Source organism: Saccopteryx bilineata, chromosome 3, assembly GCF_036850765.1.
Source record: "Saccopteryx bilineata isolate mSacBil1 chromosome 3, mSacBil1_pri_phased_curated, whole genome shotgun sequence".
In the NCBI taxonomy this organism is placed as follows: Eukaryota; Metazoa; Chordata; class Mammalia; order Chiroptera; family Emballonuridae; genus Saccopteryx; species Saccopteryx bilineata.
In genome coordinates, this window is record NC_089492.1 from 282,032,284 (window position 1) to 282,047,555 (window position 15,272).

A 15,272-nucleotide genomic window follows, 5' to 3' on the forward strand; every position below is an offset into this window, starting at 1 on the left:
ATTAGAAAAGTTGTCAAAAAGTTCATTGTCAACATCAAGCCTGAATGTTTTGGCATACTCCCCATCTGTGAATGGCCTTCCGTTTCTCACAATTGCTAAAGCACCAACAAAGCTAGCCGAATTCCAGTCACCTTGTTGGGTCCAAACATGGAGTTGCTGCTGAATAGCTTGCACTCTGCACAGTAGTTTTTTTTGTGTTTTTTTTTTGTATTTTTCTGAAGCTGGAAACGGAGAGAGACAGTCAGACAGACTCCCGCATGCGCCCGACCGGGATCCACCCGGCACGCCCACCAGGGGCGACGCTCTGCCCACCAGGGGGCGATGCTCTGCCGCGACCAGAGCCACTCTAGCGCCTGGGGCAGAGGCCAAGGAGCCATCCCCAGCGCCTGGGCCATCTTTGCTCCAATGGAGCCTTGGCTGCGGGAGGGGAAGAGAGAGACAGAGAGGAAGGGGGGGGTGGAGAAGCAAATGGGCGCTTCTCCTATGTGCCCTGGCCGGGAATCGAACCCGGGTCCCCCGCACGCCAGGCCGACGCTCTACCGCTGAGCCAACTGGCCAGGGCCTGCACAGTAGCTCTTGACATGCTTTCTTCCTGCTGTCCCTGACTGGATATTTTGATACAAATGTAGTATGGTGTGTGTCGAAGTGCCGCTTTATATTTGACCGTTTCATTGATGCAATTTTATCATTGCATATTAGACACACTGCAGAACCTGGAATTAGACACAAAGGCAAATTCCTCTGTCCATTCCTGCTGAAAAGTACGATATTCCTTATCTTTTTTTCTTTCAGTCATCTTCTTCATCAAAAGGGTTTCTGCAATTAGCTAGCTGACTACTTGATTAAAAGGAGGGAAATCTACTTCCTGACCTCACAATGACCCATGTACATTACGCATTATCCAATAAAAATTTAGTGTTGTCCCGGAGGACAGCTGTGATTGGCTCCAGCCACCCGCAACCATGAACATGAGCGGTAGGAAATGAGTGAATTGTAATACATGAGAATGTTTTATATTTTTAACGTTATTTATTTATTTATTAACTTTATTTATTTATTTATTTTTTACAGAGACAGAGAGCAAGTCAGAGAGAGGGATAGACAGGGACAGACAGACAGGAACGGAGAGAGATGAGAAGCATCAATCATTAGTTTTTCATTGCGTTTTGCAACACCTTAGTTGTTCATTGATTGCTTTCTCATATGTGCCTTGACCACGGGCCTTCAGCAGACCAAGTAACCCCTTGCTGGAGCCAGTGACCTTGGGTTCAAGCTGATGAGCTTTTTTTGCTCAAACCAGATGAGCCCGCACTCAAGCTGGCGACCTCGGGGTCTCGAACCTGGGTCCTCTGCATCCCAGTCTGACGCTCTATCCACTTCGCCACCACCTGGTCAGGCAACGTTATTTATTTTTTATTAAAGATTTGTCTGCGTGCCAGATGCAGCCATCAAAAGAGCCATATCTGGCTTGCGAGCCATAGGTTCCCGACCCCTGCTCTAGGATGCTTATGGTTTCATGACCTACATTTAAGTTTTATCCATTTTGAGTATATTTTTGTGAAAGGTGTAAGTTGGTGGTCTAGTTTCATTTTTTTTGCAGGTAGATGTCCAATTTTCCCAACACCATTTGTTAAAGAGACTGTCTTTACTCCATTGTATGCTATTACCTCCCTTGTCAAATATCAATTGTCCATAAAGGTGCAGGTTTATTTCTGGGTTCTCTGTTCTGTTCCATTGATCTATATGCCTGTTCTTATGCCAGAACCAAGCTGTTTTGAGTACAATGGCCTTGTAGTATAACTAGATATCAGGAAGTGTGATACCACCCACTTTATTCTTCTTTTTCAATATTGCTGAGGCTATTCATGTTCTTTTTTGGTTCCATATGAATTTTTGGAATATTTGTTCTATATCTTTGAAGTATGTCCTTAGTATTTTAATAGAAATTGCACTGAATTTATAAATTACTTTGGGTAATATGGACATTTTAATGATGTTTATTCGTCTTAGCCATGAACACGGTATATGCTTCCACTTGTTTGTATATTCCTCGATTTCTTTTATCAATGTTTTATAATTTTCCAAGTACAAGTCTTTAACCTCCTCGGTTAAGTTTACTCCTAGGTATTTTATTTTCTTTGTTGCCATAGTGAAGGGGATTGTTTTCTTAATTTCTCTTTTAGACAAATCATTGTTGGTGTATAAAAATGCCTCTGATTTCTGAGTATTAATTTTATATCATGATACCTTACTGAATTCATTTATCAGGTCCAGTAGTTTTTTGACTGTGACTTTAGGGTTTTCTATGTACAGTATCATATCATCAAATAACGATAGTTTTACTTCTTCTTTTCCAATTTGGATGCCTTTTATTTCTTCTTCTTGTATGATTGCTGTGGCTAGGACTTCCAGAACTATATTGAATAAGAGTGGTGAAGGGGGCACCCCTGCCTTGTTCCTGATCTTAAGGGGGTTGCTTTTAACTTCTGCCCATTGAGTATGATGTTGGCTGTGGACCTGTCATAGATGGCCTTTATCATGTTGAGGTATGTTCCCTATATTCCCACTTTGCTGAGAGTTTTGATGATAAATGGGTGCTGGATTTTATCGAATGCTTTTTCTGCATCTATTGATATTATCATGTGATTTTGTCCTTCCTTTTGTTTATGTGATGAATCACATTGATTGATTTGTGAATATTGTACCAGCCTTGCCTTCCCAAAATAAATCCCACTTGATCATGATGTTTGATTTTTTTCATGTATTGCTGGATCCAGTTTGCTAATATCATATTTTGTTGAGAATTTTAGCATCTAAATTCATTAGGGATATTGGCCTATAGTTTTCTTTCCTTGTGTTGTCTTTGCCTGGTTTTGGAATCAGAATTATGCTCGCCTCGTAAAAGGAGCTTGGAAGTTTTCCTTCCTCTTGAATTTTTGAAATAGCTTGAGAAGAATAGGAGTTAGTTCTTCTTTGAATGTTTGGTAGAATTCGCCTGTGAAGCCATCTGGCCCAGGGCTTTGTTTGTTGGAAGTCTTTTGATAACTGTTTCAATCTCATTTGTTGTAATCAGTCTATTTAGGTTTTTTGATTCTTCCTGACTGATTTTTGAAAGATTATATTTTTCAAGGAATTTGTCCATTTCACCTAGGTTGTCTAATTTCTTGGCATACAGTTCTTCATAGTATTTTCTTACAATCCTTTATATTTCTGCAGTGTCCGTTGTTACTTCTCCACCCTTATTTCTAATTTTATTTATTTGAGTCCTTTCTCTTTTTTTCTTGGTGAGTCTGGCTAAGGCAGCGGTTCTCAACCTGTGGGTCGCGACCCTGGCGCAGGTCGAACGACCAAAACACGGGTCGCCCAAAGATATCGGAAATGTAATGTGAGAAACGGAAGGCCATTCACAGATTGTTCTGTCTATAGCAGGCCGGGTCATCTTTTTATCAAAGCAATGGGCTCACTTCATCCATTTTGGAGAAAATATCAGACAGAACCCAAGGCTGAATAACCATAATTTGTCCTTCCTTCCTTCAAGGTGGGAGGAGGTCCACCTTTCCTTCACCCTCTTAGACTTTCCCAATGGGACTGGCAGGAGACAGATTAGCGAGAGAAGAGTGAAAGAATCTTACTTAGCAGTACATGGGCACCCTCCCAGGAAAAATGAAGCCTCAGAGAAGTGCACAGGTCTCAGTGCACAGTGCACACTCAGTTGAACAGAGAACAATTGTGGGAAAGTAACTAAAATGTATGGGCAGATTCAAGGGGGGCAAGTTATTTTAACAAGGGCAGTTTGTACAGAGTTCTCTCAGCCAAGACTCCCTGTCTTTTATGATAAGGATGCTTTTTCCTCCTGGGACGGGGAGGGCACCTTTCATGTGGGAATGGTTTGTCTCCAGCTTTCAGAACAAGAAAAGAAGGTCACAGTGCCCTTTTTTGCATCTGCTGTTTTTCAAGTGCCCCTAACTGAAAATAAACAATATGCCAACATAGCCTACTTTGGGGTGGCGTGTCCTGAACTTCGTTCTCTTCCCCTCCAACCTGAAACTTCCCTAGAAGTTTCACATATTAAAAGCTTAGTTGGGCCTGACCTGTGGTGGTGCAGTGGATAAAGCGTCAACCTGGAAATGTTGAGGTCACCGGTTCGAAACCCTGGGCTTGCCTGGTCAAGACACATATGGGAGTTGATGCTTCCAGCTCCTCCCCCCTGTCTCTGTCTCTGTCTCTCTCTCTCTCCTTTCTAAAATGAATAAATAAAATAAAAATTAAAAAAAAATTTTTTAAAAAAAGGAAAAAAAAACAGTTTACTTAAAAAAAAAAAAAGTGGCCCTGGCCGGTTGGCTCAGCGGTAGAGCGTCGGCCTGGCGTGCGGGGGACCTGGGTTTGATTCCCGGCCAGGGCACATAGGAGAGGCACCCATTTGCTTCTCCACCCCCCTACCCCTCCTTCCTCTCTGTCTCTCTCTTCCCCTCCCGCAGCCAAGGCTCCATACCACCCAAGTGAGGCCTGTGTGTGGTGCGAGCAATCAGGATTTAATGAGGGCCATTGCTTTGAGACAAAAGAGAAACAGAGGTTAATGGTTAGTACGCAGTATAAGCTCAGTTTTGGAGTCCAGAGGGCAGTAGGTCAAGATTTTTACACCTTGGGCCTAAAGCATCTTTTTTTTTTTTTTTTTTTCCATTTTTCTCAAGCTGGAAACAGGGAGAGACAGTCAGACAGACTCCCGCATGCGCCCGACCGGGATCCACCCGGCACGCCCACCAGGGGCGACGCTCTGCCCACCAGGGGGCGATGCTCTGCCCATCCTGGGCGTCGCCATGTTGCGACCAGAGCCACTCTAGCGCCTGGGGCAGAGGCCACAGAGCCATACCCAGCGCCCGGGCCATCCCTGCTCCAATGGAGCCTTGGCTGCGGGAGGGGACGAGAGAGACAGAGAGGAAAGCGCGGCGGAGGGGTGGAGAAGCAAATGGGCGCTTCTCCTGTGTGCCCTGGCCGGGAATCGAACCCGGGTCCTCCGCACGCTAGGCCGACGCTCTACCGCTGAGCCAACCGGCCAGGGCCTAAAGCATCTTTAGATGGTGAAGTGAGGACAGGAGGTGGCAATCTGATCAATTTCCTGGCTGGCAGTTTGCATGTCTTTGATGATGGCACTGGGTGATTGGCTATTCCAGTGAACTTGAGTGTGGCACGTATAAATGCAGGCACAAAGGTTGTTTATATGTGACCTGTTGTGATTTGGGGGAGGTTCACATTATGTCACTCAGCTTTAGTTTGTAGGGCTTTGAGAAAAGGCCAGTCCTAGTTTCTAGCAATGCCAAGTCTGGAGGGTGGGAGAAAAACTGGAAATGTACATTACTGACAAAATGCCCAAAATGGCAGAAGTCAGTTTATAAGGGGATAAAAATCTCAAAGTCAACGAACACGGCACTGTTCAATAATCCACAAAGGTGTGTAATAGTTTTTAGTAAAACATAGAATTTTTTTTCTCTACAATCATCACCATTTTTATCAAATCTAATCAGAATAATTTGTAAAAATAAGTTTAGTCTCGTTAAACTTGGTTTGACTATGTAAGTGTAGCAAGAATAGCGATTGATCATATAGGCCCTTTTAAAGTCATTTTGCTGGGACTTTTGGAAAGATATTTTAAAAATTTATCGATTTCAGAAAGAGAGAGAGAGAAACAACAATCTACTGTTCCACCCATTTGTGCATTCATTGGTTAACTCTCGTATGCACCCTGACCAAGAATAGAACCTGCAACCTTAGCTTATCAGGATGATGCCCTAACCAAATTATCTATCTGGCTAGGGCTTATTGGGACTTTTAATAAGGAATTTCAGATTGAACCTTAAAAAGAAAATTTTAATATGTAATTTTTTATTTAGGGATTGATTTTAGAGAGAGAGGAACATTGATGTGTTGTTCCACTTATTTATGCATTCATTGGTTGAATCTTGTATGTCCCTGATTGGGGATCGAACCTGAAATGTATTGAGACAACGCTCCAACCAACTGAGCTACCCACTCAGGGCTCATATTGAACTTTTAAAAACCTCTTGTGCCTGCCTGGCCTGTGGTGGCACAGTGGATAGAGCATCGACGTGGAATGCTGAGGTCAATGGTTCGAAACCTCGGGCTTGCCCAGTTAAGGCACATACAGCAAATGATCAATGAATTACTAAAGTGAAGCAACCATGAGTTAATACTTCTTGCTTCCCCCCCTCCTCTCTGTAAAATCAATAAATAAAATATTTTTTAAAAGCCTCTTGTGCCTGCCTGACCTGTGGTGGCACAGTGGATAAGGCCTCGACCTGGAACGCTGAGGTCACTGGTTTGAAAACCTGGGCTTGCCTGGTCAAGGCACATATGGGAGTTGATACTTCCTGCTCCTCCCCTCTTCTCTCTCTCTTCCCCATCTCTCTAAAAATGAATAAATAAAATCTAAAAATAAAATAAAATAAAAGCCTCTTGTGCTGACCTATGATGGTGCAGTGGATAAAGCATCAACGTTGGATGCTGAGGTCACTGGTTCGAAATCCTAGGTTTGCCTGGTCAGGCATATGTGAGAAACAACTACTATGAGTTGATGCTTCCTGCTCCTCCTCCCCTTCTCTTTCTTACTCTCCCAGAACCATGGCTTGATTGGTTTGAGTGCATTGGCCCAGGTCCTGAGTGCTGGTTTCACAGAACCTCCACCTCAGGCACTAAAAATAGCTCGGTTGTGAGCATGGCTGAAGATGGGCAGAGCATTGGCCCCAAACAGGGGTTGCTGGGTGGATTCTGGTAGGGGTGCATGCGAGAGTCTATCTCCCCTCCTCTCAATTGGAAAAGAAGAAAAATAAAGTTATAGTTATGGTTAAAGATCTGATGAGATCTTTATGCAATTAACAAGGATATTGGATTATTTTTGTGATATACAGTATATTAAGATAACTGGAATTATGATTGATATAACATACTAAGGCAGACCAGATTTCTAGGAATTTTATACAATTTCTAGTACACTTAAGTTGACATAAGAATGTCCACACCTAGAGAACTTTTATGAGTTTATTTGAGCCCAACTGATGACGTGGTAGGGAGCAAGATCTCAAATGCTCTGCAGAATGACAGTTATGCAATTTCTTTATGCATTTGAAATTAAGAAGGGGATGGAAGGATGATTACAAGAAGGTGGGAGAAAGGAAGGTGGGGATTAGCTCTCTCGAGGGTGGTTGTATCTTAGAAGGAGGGGTCTGAAGGGGTGGTTCACACATTAGAGTACCCCATGCACATTTGCAACTCTCCGCATAGCTCCCATTTCTTTGGTATTCTGATACACTAATTAATCCCAGTGGCTTCCATCTTCCTAAACTCCATTGTCTGTCTCCTTACCTCAGTAGTAGTCTACTGCATTCTGCTTGGGATACCACTTCCTGCACTGCAATCCAGAAAGTACCTCCAGCAAAAATTCTAGAGAGATCATAAGGCTCACCTCATTGATTTGTCTCCTCTCAGGGATCACAGTCTTGTGCTGCCTGTCATCCAATATCTGACAACAGTTTCATATATTGTATTCATGTATCTAATTATTTACAGTATTAGGACAACTCCAGTATCAGTTGCCCTGTCATGGCCAGAAACAGAATTCTGTTCATTTGTCTTTTTTTTAACTGTTCTTCAATTGTATGATTTCTATTGATCTGTCTTCGGGTTCATTAATTTCTTTTCTTCCTATCTCCAATCTGCTGTTAAGCCCATTCAATAAGCTTTTTCATTTTAATTATTAATACTTTTCTGTTCTGGAATTTCCATTTGTTTCGTGTTTATAGTTTGTCTCCATTCATGAAAATCACATTTTTCTTCAATTATCTGAACTTATTTTTATAGCTCATATAACGCTGTTGTCTACTAAATCCAACATCTGGGTCATCCTAGGTTTGCTTTTTTTTTTTTTTTAGTGAGAGGAGGGGAGGCAGAGACATAATCCCACATGTGCCCTGACCAGGACCCACCTGGCAAGCCCACTTGGGGGCAATGCTCTGCCCCTCTGGGGCCCTTGCTCCATTGCAACCAGAGCCATTTTTTAGCACCCGAGGCAGACATAGAGCCATACTCAGCGCCCAGGGCCAACTTGCTCAAATTGAGCCATGGCTGCAGGAGGGGAGGAGAAGAGAGAGGTAGAGAGAGAAGTGAGAGAGGGAGGGGTAGAGAAACAAATGGGCATTTCTCCTGTGTGCCCCCTGACTGGGAATCAAACCTGGGACATCCACACATCTTGCTGATGCTCTACCATTGAGCCAACTGGCCAGGGCCTTTAGGATTGCTTTTTATGAGGTTTTATACCCCCTCTTACTATGTACCATATTTTCATGTTTCTTTACAGGCCTGCTGATTTTTTTATTGCATCTGGACATTTGGGATGATATAGTTCAGAAACTGGGTTCTATTATCTCCCTTTGACAAGTGTTAATTTTTGTTCTTGTAGAGAGCTCACTTGCTCATGATTTTGTGTAGGCTTTCCCCCCCCCCCACTTTATTAGGGCATACTTGTGAAAAGCCCAGGTTTCTCCTAAGCCCCCTTAATTTGGTAACACTCAACTTCAAACACTGTTTGTCCTGTGAATGTTAATTTCAGGAAAGGTCTACAGTAGGGAGGGGTTGGCAAACTGTGGGCTGCAGGCCACGTACAGCCTGCTCTGCTTTTAGATAAACTTTCATCAGAACACAGCAACATCCATCCATTGATTTATCACCTATGGATTGTTTGAAGCTATACTGGCTACAATGGTAGAGTTGAATAGTTATTTATTAATGTGTCTGTGATGGAGAACTTTCTCCTTGTAGTTATAGTAGTTTTTGCTTTACCTTTCATGTTTAGAATTTTGTATTCCATGATGAATTAAACATTTTATCATTAAATAGTAATCATTTATGTCTCTAGTAATGCCTTTTTGTCTTAAGGCCTACTTTTAAAACTTCCTTTTGCATAGTATTCAACAGATATGCTACACTCCCCACTCCTTGAATCTTTCTTCCAAAGGCAAGCACTTTTTTTTATTAAGTTTAATTTTTTTCTTTACAGGGACAGATAGAGAGAGGGATAGATAGGGACAGACAGAAAGGAATGAAGAGAGATGAGAAGTATCAATCATCAGTTTTTCATTGCGACACCTTAATTGTTCATTGATTGCTTTCCCATATGTGCCTTGACCATAGGCCTTCAGCAGACCGAGTAACCCCTTGCTCAAGCCAGCGACCTTGGGTCTAAGCTGGTGAGCATTTTTTATTTTGCTCAAGCCAGATGAACCCGCACTCAAGCTGGCAAGCTGGGGGTCTCAAACCTGGGTCCTCGGCATCCCAGTCCAATGCTCTATCCACTGCGCCACCGCCTGGTCAGGCCAAAGGCAAGCACTTTTAAGTCCCTCCTTACTTCTTTTTTTTTTTAAGTGAGAGGAGGGGAGATAGACTCACGCAAGAGTCCCAATTGGGATCACTTGGCAACCCCCATCTGGGGCCAACGCTTGAAACAATCAAGCCACTGGCTCTGGGAAGGGGAGAGGGAGGGGATGGGATGGGGGGGGAAGAGAAGTAGATGGTCACTTCTCCTCTGTGCCCTGACCAGGAATTGAACCTGGGATGTCCACACGCTGGGCCAATGTTCTATCCCAGTGGTCGGCAAACTCATTAGTCAACAGAGCCAAATATCAGTACAACGATTGAAAATTTTTTTGAGAGCCAAATTTTTTAAACTTAAACTATATAGGTAGGTACGTTCCTTATTGAGGTAGCGCCCACACGCGGTATTTTGTGGAAGAGCCACACCCAAGGGGTCAAAGAGCTGCATGTGGCTCACAAGCCACAGTTTGCAGACAAGGGCTCTATCCACTGAGCCACTGGCCAGGACCTTTACTTCTAAATAATATGCAATATACTATGATATTTTGGCTAGTGATTTTTAGACTTGTACCTATTGACTTCCTATGACTTAGCTGTCTGATGCAACTATCCCCTCAGCTTCACCCTCCCCATTACATCATCACTTTTTCCTAAATAAGTATTTGGGTATTTTTATCATTATGGCTATGCAATTGTTCATAGCTGAGCATTTTAGTATATTACGGTTTCTTTTTTTTTAATTTCCTAAATTGGGCAGTTGTCTTAATTCCCCCCCTCCCATATTCATTGATAATTTCTGCACCTTCCTAGTGTTTCTTTTTCTTGAATGGAGGTATATTCTAAATAATTACATTCTTCTTTTTTTTTTCTTTTAAAATTTATTTATTTATTTTAGAGAGGAGAGAGAGTAAGAGAGAGAGAAAGAGAGAGAGAGAGAGAGAAGGAGCAGGAAGCATCAACTCCCATATGTGCCTTGACCAGGCAAGCCCAAGGTTTTGAACTGGCGACCTCAGCATTCCAGGTTGACGCTTTACCCACTGCGCCACCATAGGCCAGGCAACATTCTTCTTGTTGAGGATTAATATATTTTTAGACCTCCTGCAGAACTAGCACCTTGGAAGTCTGTTGACATCTTAGGAATTCTTCCTTTCCGCTAATTAGCATTCCATTTGCTGGGTGTCTTACTCTTTTTTCTTTAATGGTTATTTTTATAGGTTTTAGAGAGAGAAGAAGGCCAACAGAGAGAGAGACAGACAGGGACAGGGACATAGATTTGTTTCTGTATGTGCGCTGACCAGGGATCAAACCGGCAACCTCTGTGCTTCAGGATGGTGCTCTAACGAACTGAACCATCTGGCCAGGGCTCTTACTCTTTATTGGTTTGTTTGGTTTACTTTTTTTTTTCTTTCTCCCTAAAAGGAGAGCATGTATTCCCAGTAGCTTGTTGGGGTTAGAAAGTCAGTAGTAATTCAACAACAGGTAAACTAATGCCAGCCCTCAAAATTTCTGTTGTTTAAGCTACAGTGACCCGATCTAAACTGGTTGTCCTATATCGCAGTCGCAGTGCCATTGTGGGACCTCCCGTTATCTTCCTTTACCTCCGCCTCTCTCCTGTGTTAGACCCTGTTATCTATATGTCCATCTTCTTTATTTGTTTGCTTTGTTTATGCCCTCATTTTGGAAGAACATGTGTTCTTCAGTACTTTCTTGAGAAAGGAAATGTGGGAGGTGAAAATGTTGAGATTTTGGGCCCTGGCTGGTTGGCTCAGTGGTAGAGTGTCGGCCTGGCGTGCAGAAGTTCCGGGTTCGATTCCCGGCCAGGGCACACAGGAGAAGCGCCCATCTGCTTCTCCACCCCTCCCCCTCTCCTTCCTCTCTGTCTCTCTCTTCCCCTCCCGCAGCCGAGGCTCCATTGGAGCAGAGATAGCCTGGGTGCTGGGGATGGCTCCTTGGCCTCTGCCCCAGGCGCTGGAGTGGCTCTGGTCGCAACAGAGTGACGCCCCAGAGGGGCAGAGCGTCGCCCCCTGGTGGGCGTGCCGGGTGGATCCCGGTCGGGCACATGCGGGAGTCTGTCTGACTGTCTTTCCCCGTTTCCAGCTTCAGAAAAATACAAAAAAAAGAGAAAATGTTGAGATTTTGTAAGTTTGCGAAAGTGTTTATTCAACCCTCAAAGTTACTAACTAGATTAGCTGGGTATAGAATTCTAGGTATTTTAAGTTAAGAAAGAGACCCAATGTACTCTAGTTCAAATAAGATAGTTTATTCCTCTTTCACTGATACTCTGGAGGAAGCAGGCAGGAAGACAAGGTCCCCCCAAGCACCCAGTTTCTTTCCAAGTTTGTTCCACCATTCTCTAGGTCAATCCTAAGCTAAGTTACCGGCAACATACCTGAATTCGAGCCCACAGGGAGGGGAAAGAGAGGAGGCGGAAAGCAAGCACTGAGCAATTTTCTTTAAAATTGTGACCACAGAGGTTGCGCACACACTGCTCATGTCCTACTGGCCCCTGTGGGGTGACGTCATTTTCAATGCATTGCCTTTTCAGGTCCCCGTTTTACACAGGGGTCTAGATCCAATCTCCATGTGAGGGTTCTGGTATTCGTTTTCTATTTTCTGTGTGTGAAGCCCAATAAACCCCCCAATTCAAGGCCCCAGGGATATGTAGAGGCCCTAGCAGAACCATCAGCTTAAGCCCTAAGGGTTTCCCAACAACACTGTCTACAAAGCCCCAGGTAGCCTGGCTCTGCCATCTTGCTGCCCACATCTCCCCTTCTCCCTCTCACCATGAGGCTCTAGCCCTTGTGGCCTCTGCTATTCCTAGAGGTCACCAAACTTTTTGCAACCTCCTGGCCTTTTCACATGCCACTCCCTCTAATATGTTTGGCTTGCTTCCTCCCCTCATTCTGCTCAAATGCCACAATCTCCAAGACTTTTGCTGACTACTGTGAGCAAAATAGCCCCTCATCACTATCCCCCTACCCAGCTTTGACTTTCCCTCAGAACACCCACCACTAATGACATGGTATTGTGCTGTATCTATTTGTTCATAGTCTGACTCCCACTAGACATGTGCCTAAGTTGAATTAGGAAGTAATTTCAGGGAATGAGAGTGGGGAAGGGACATAAACAGCAAAGAAGGAGGAACCAATACAAGGATGTGCTATTGAGTCAACCACCCCTAGGGTCTTCTGAGGAGGCTATGAATGGTGGCTCAGAACTCTGCCGAAGTGAGGAGCCTGTATAGTTCTGCTGCTGGCTCCTTTGGTCAAAGGTGGCCCCCTACAGCTGTTTAATTTCCCTGCACTTCTGGGTTGCCCTAGGCTCAGAGGATCTCTGGGGCAGGAAGCAAGGGGCTCAGGCCTTAGGCAAGACCATGTCAGGTTGTGCCAGAGCAAAGCTGGTGGAAGCCCTTGCAGAAGTGGTTGTTGTGGCAGTGGCTAATGACAGAGGGCACTGAATGACTATAAGTGACTCTTTTTGAAAATACTCCCTATACCACTCTTTCCCAATTTCTTAGGTGAGTGGCCAGCACACAGTAAACACTCCAAAAATATTTGTTGAAAGAATGGGGCCCTGGCCGGTTGGCTCAGCGGTAGAGCGTCAGCCCGGCATGTGGAAGTCCTAGGTTTGATTCCCGGTCAGGGCACAGAGGAGAGGCGCCCATCTGCTTCTCCACCCTTCTCCCTCTCCTTTATCTCTATCTCTCTCTTCCCTTCCAGCAGCCAAGGCTCCATTGGAGCAAAGTTGGCCCAGGCACTGAGGATGGCTCCATGGCCTCTGCCTCGGGCGGGAGACTGGCTCCAATTGCAGTGTAGCAACACCCCAGATGAGCAGAGCATTGCCCCATGCTGGGTGGATCCCGGTGGGCACATGCGGGAGTCTGTCTCGCTGCCTCTCCCCCACTTCTCACTTCGGAAAAATACCAAAAAAAAAAAAAAGAAAAAAGATTGGTGCTTCAATCTAGTGGAGAAAATGCAAGTAGTGATATGTTAAAGTGAACCATGGGTTACAATGGCATAAGTACAGGTTATCAGGGCCTATAGTAGGAGCCTAGCTAGTCTGCGGGAGGAGAGAGAACTTCCTGGAGGAGATAGCTTAAGCTGAAATCTGGAAGGTGAGCAGTTGTTAATTGCACAGCTGACTATAAAAATACTTGCACATCTTAGTAATGGGCTACATACTTGGCTGAGTGCTTGATGGGCCTGTTATTTTTAACCCTGTAACATGTGGACTGTTTGATCCGTTTCACTCAGGGGATACCTAAAGCTCAGAGACGTCAAGTGACTTGCAGTGACAGAGATGAGATAACCATAACCACCACCCCCCATTTTATATAGGGGTGACTATGACTGAGGATCAAAGCAGAGCAATGACTTGCCCATGGTCACAGGAAGTTAATGGAAGAGCTGGGACTAAAACCCAGCTCAGCCAGCTCCTGGGCCCATGTTCCTGCTCCCAAACTGGCCAGACAGAACAGGCCCTGAGAAATAGAGCGGGAGGAGGAGGGTGGATGACAAATGGCCAGGCTGAGCTAGGTGGGCACTGCCTCCCCAGCTATTACCAGAAGAAGCTGAAGGAAGGTACCTGTAAGGCCCAAGAGATGGAATTGGCCATGGGCCGGCTGCGGTGCCAGAAGAAGCTTCCCTACAACCCACAGCAGGCAGACACCTTGGAAGTCCCAGAACGAAGGGTCCTCAGGATCCTGAGCCGGCTGAAGCAGCAGAACTATGGTGAGGACCCTGGGCACCGTGGGGGCTCTGCTCTCCTCTACATCTGGCCCCTTGCCCTGGGCCCCCACACAGCCAGAACCAACAGCTGAGATGATACAGTTTCCCCCTTTAGGATTAACTGTGTGCATCATTCAATGGGCTGATGATAATCACTACCGGTATTGAGCCCTCTGACTAATGCTTCTGCACAGACTCTTCCCTGTGCCTTAGCCCTGACCACAGGCTGGTCCTAGGAGCCAGGACCGAGGGGCATCAGCACTCCCAGCTCATTTATTGAGCACCACTGCAGTCATTCACTGTGCTAGGTCCTTTGCAGATGTGCTAGAAATTAATTCCCATAATCACTATGTACCATTTTCAAAACTGAAACTGGCTTAATTTAAGCAACTGACCCAAGGCCTCACAGCCAGCATGTCAGAACAGGGAGTTTGCACCCAGGCCTGACTCCGAAACCTGTGCTCTTTTCACTGGGCAAGGCAGCCTCCCCATATCAGTAGGTACCATTTATTAGACTCCTACTGTGTACCAAGTGATAGGCTCAGGGATTTCCAGAGTCTGAAGTGTGCCTACCAAACTTTGCCAGCACCCATCACAAAGAAATTTATTTCTTTAATACTGTTATTAGCCCTTATGCTGTGCTCAGCATTTAGCTGAGCATTTAACTGAGCACTTTGCATATATTATCCCTTTAATCCTCATCATCCACTGTGAGGTGGGTACCACTATCATCTCCATCTTACAGAGACCCGGAGAGGTAATTTGCTCAAACCCACCCAGCTCATTATGTGGCAAAGCCAGGATCTCACCTGGGTCTGCCTGCCTCCCAAGGCTGAGTGTATTCTCAAGCATTCCCACCTCCCCCCTCCTCCCCCCTCGCCAGCTGCCAACCTGCAGAGCCCCTACACACAGGTGCCCTGCATCCCACTCTGCCCGAGGCTGGAAAAGATGGTCAACCGGAAGCAGAGCAGACACTATGCACTGGGCCAGTGCACCCCCAGCAGCCTGGGCCTGGACAGCCACAGCCTCTCCTTCCAGTCAGGATCCCAAGGGAGCAGGTGGGTACCCACAGGGTAGGGTCCCCAGCTCAAGCCCACCCACCTCCTTCCTTACTAGGCCCTTGGCCTAACCTGAGATTTCATCCATCCGAGAAATGATGCCTGG

At 45.1% G+C, this 15,272-nt stretch overlaps 1 protein-coding gene across 1 annotated transcript in view; it reads left to right on the forward strand.

Annotated features, from left to right (window-relative positions):
* Positions 1-15,272, forward strand: part of SPATA21 (spermatogenesis associated 21) — a 57,856-nt gene that overhangs the window by 40,615 nt on the left and 1,969 nt on the right. Inside the window, exons 11-12 of the mRNA XM_066266579.1 lie at positions 13,936-14,111; positions 14,992-15,166. Coding sequence (XP_066122676.1) covers positions 13,936-14,111; positions 14,992-15,166 — 351 coding nt within the window. The remainder of the gene's footprint in view (positions 1-13,935; positions 14,112-14,991; positions 15,167-15,272) is intronic.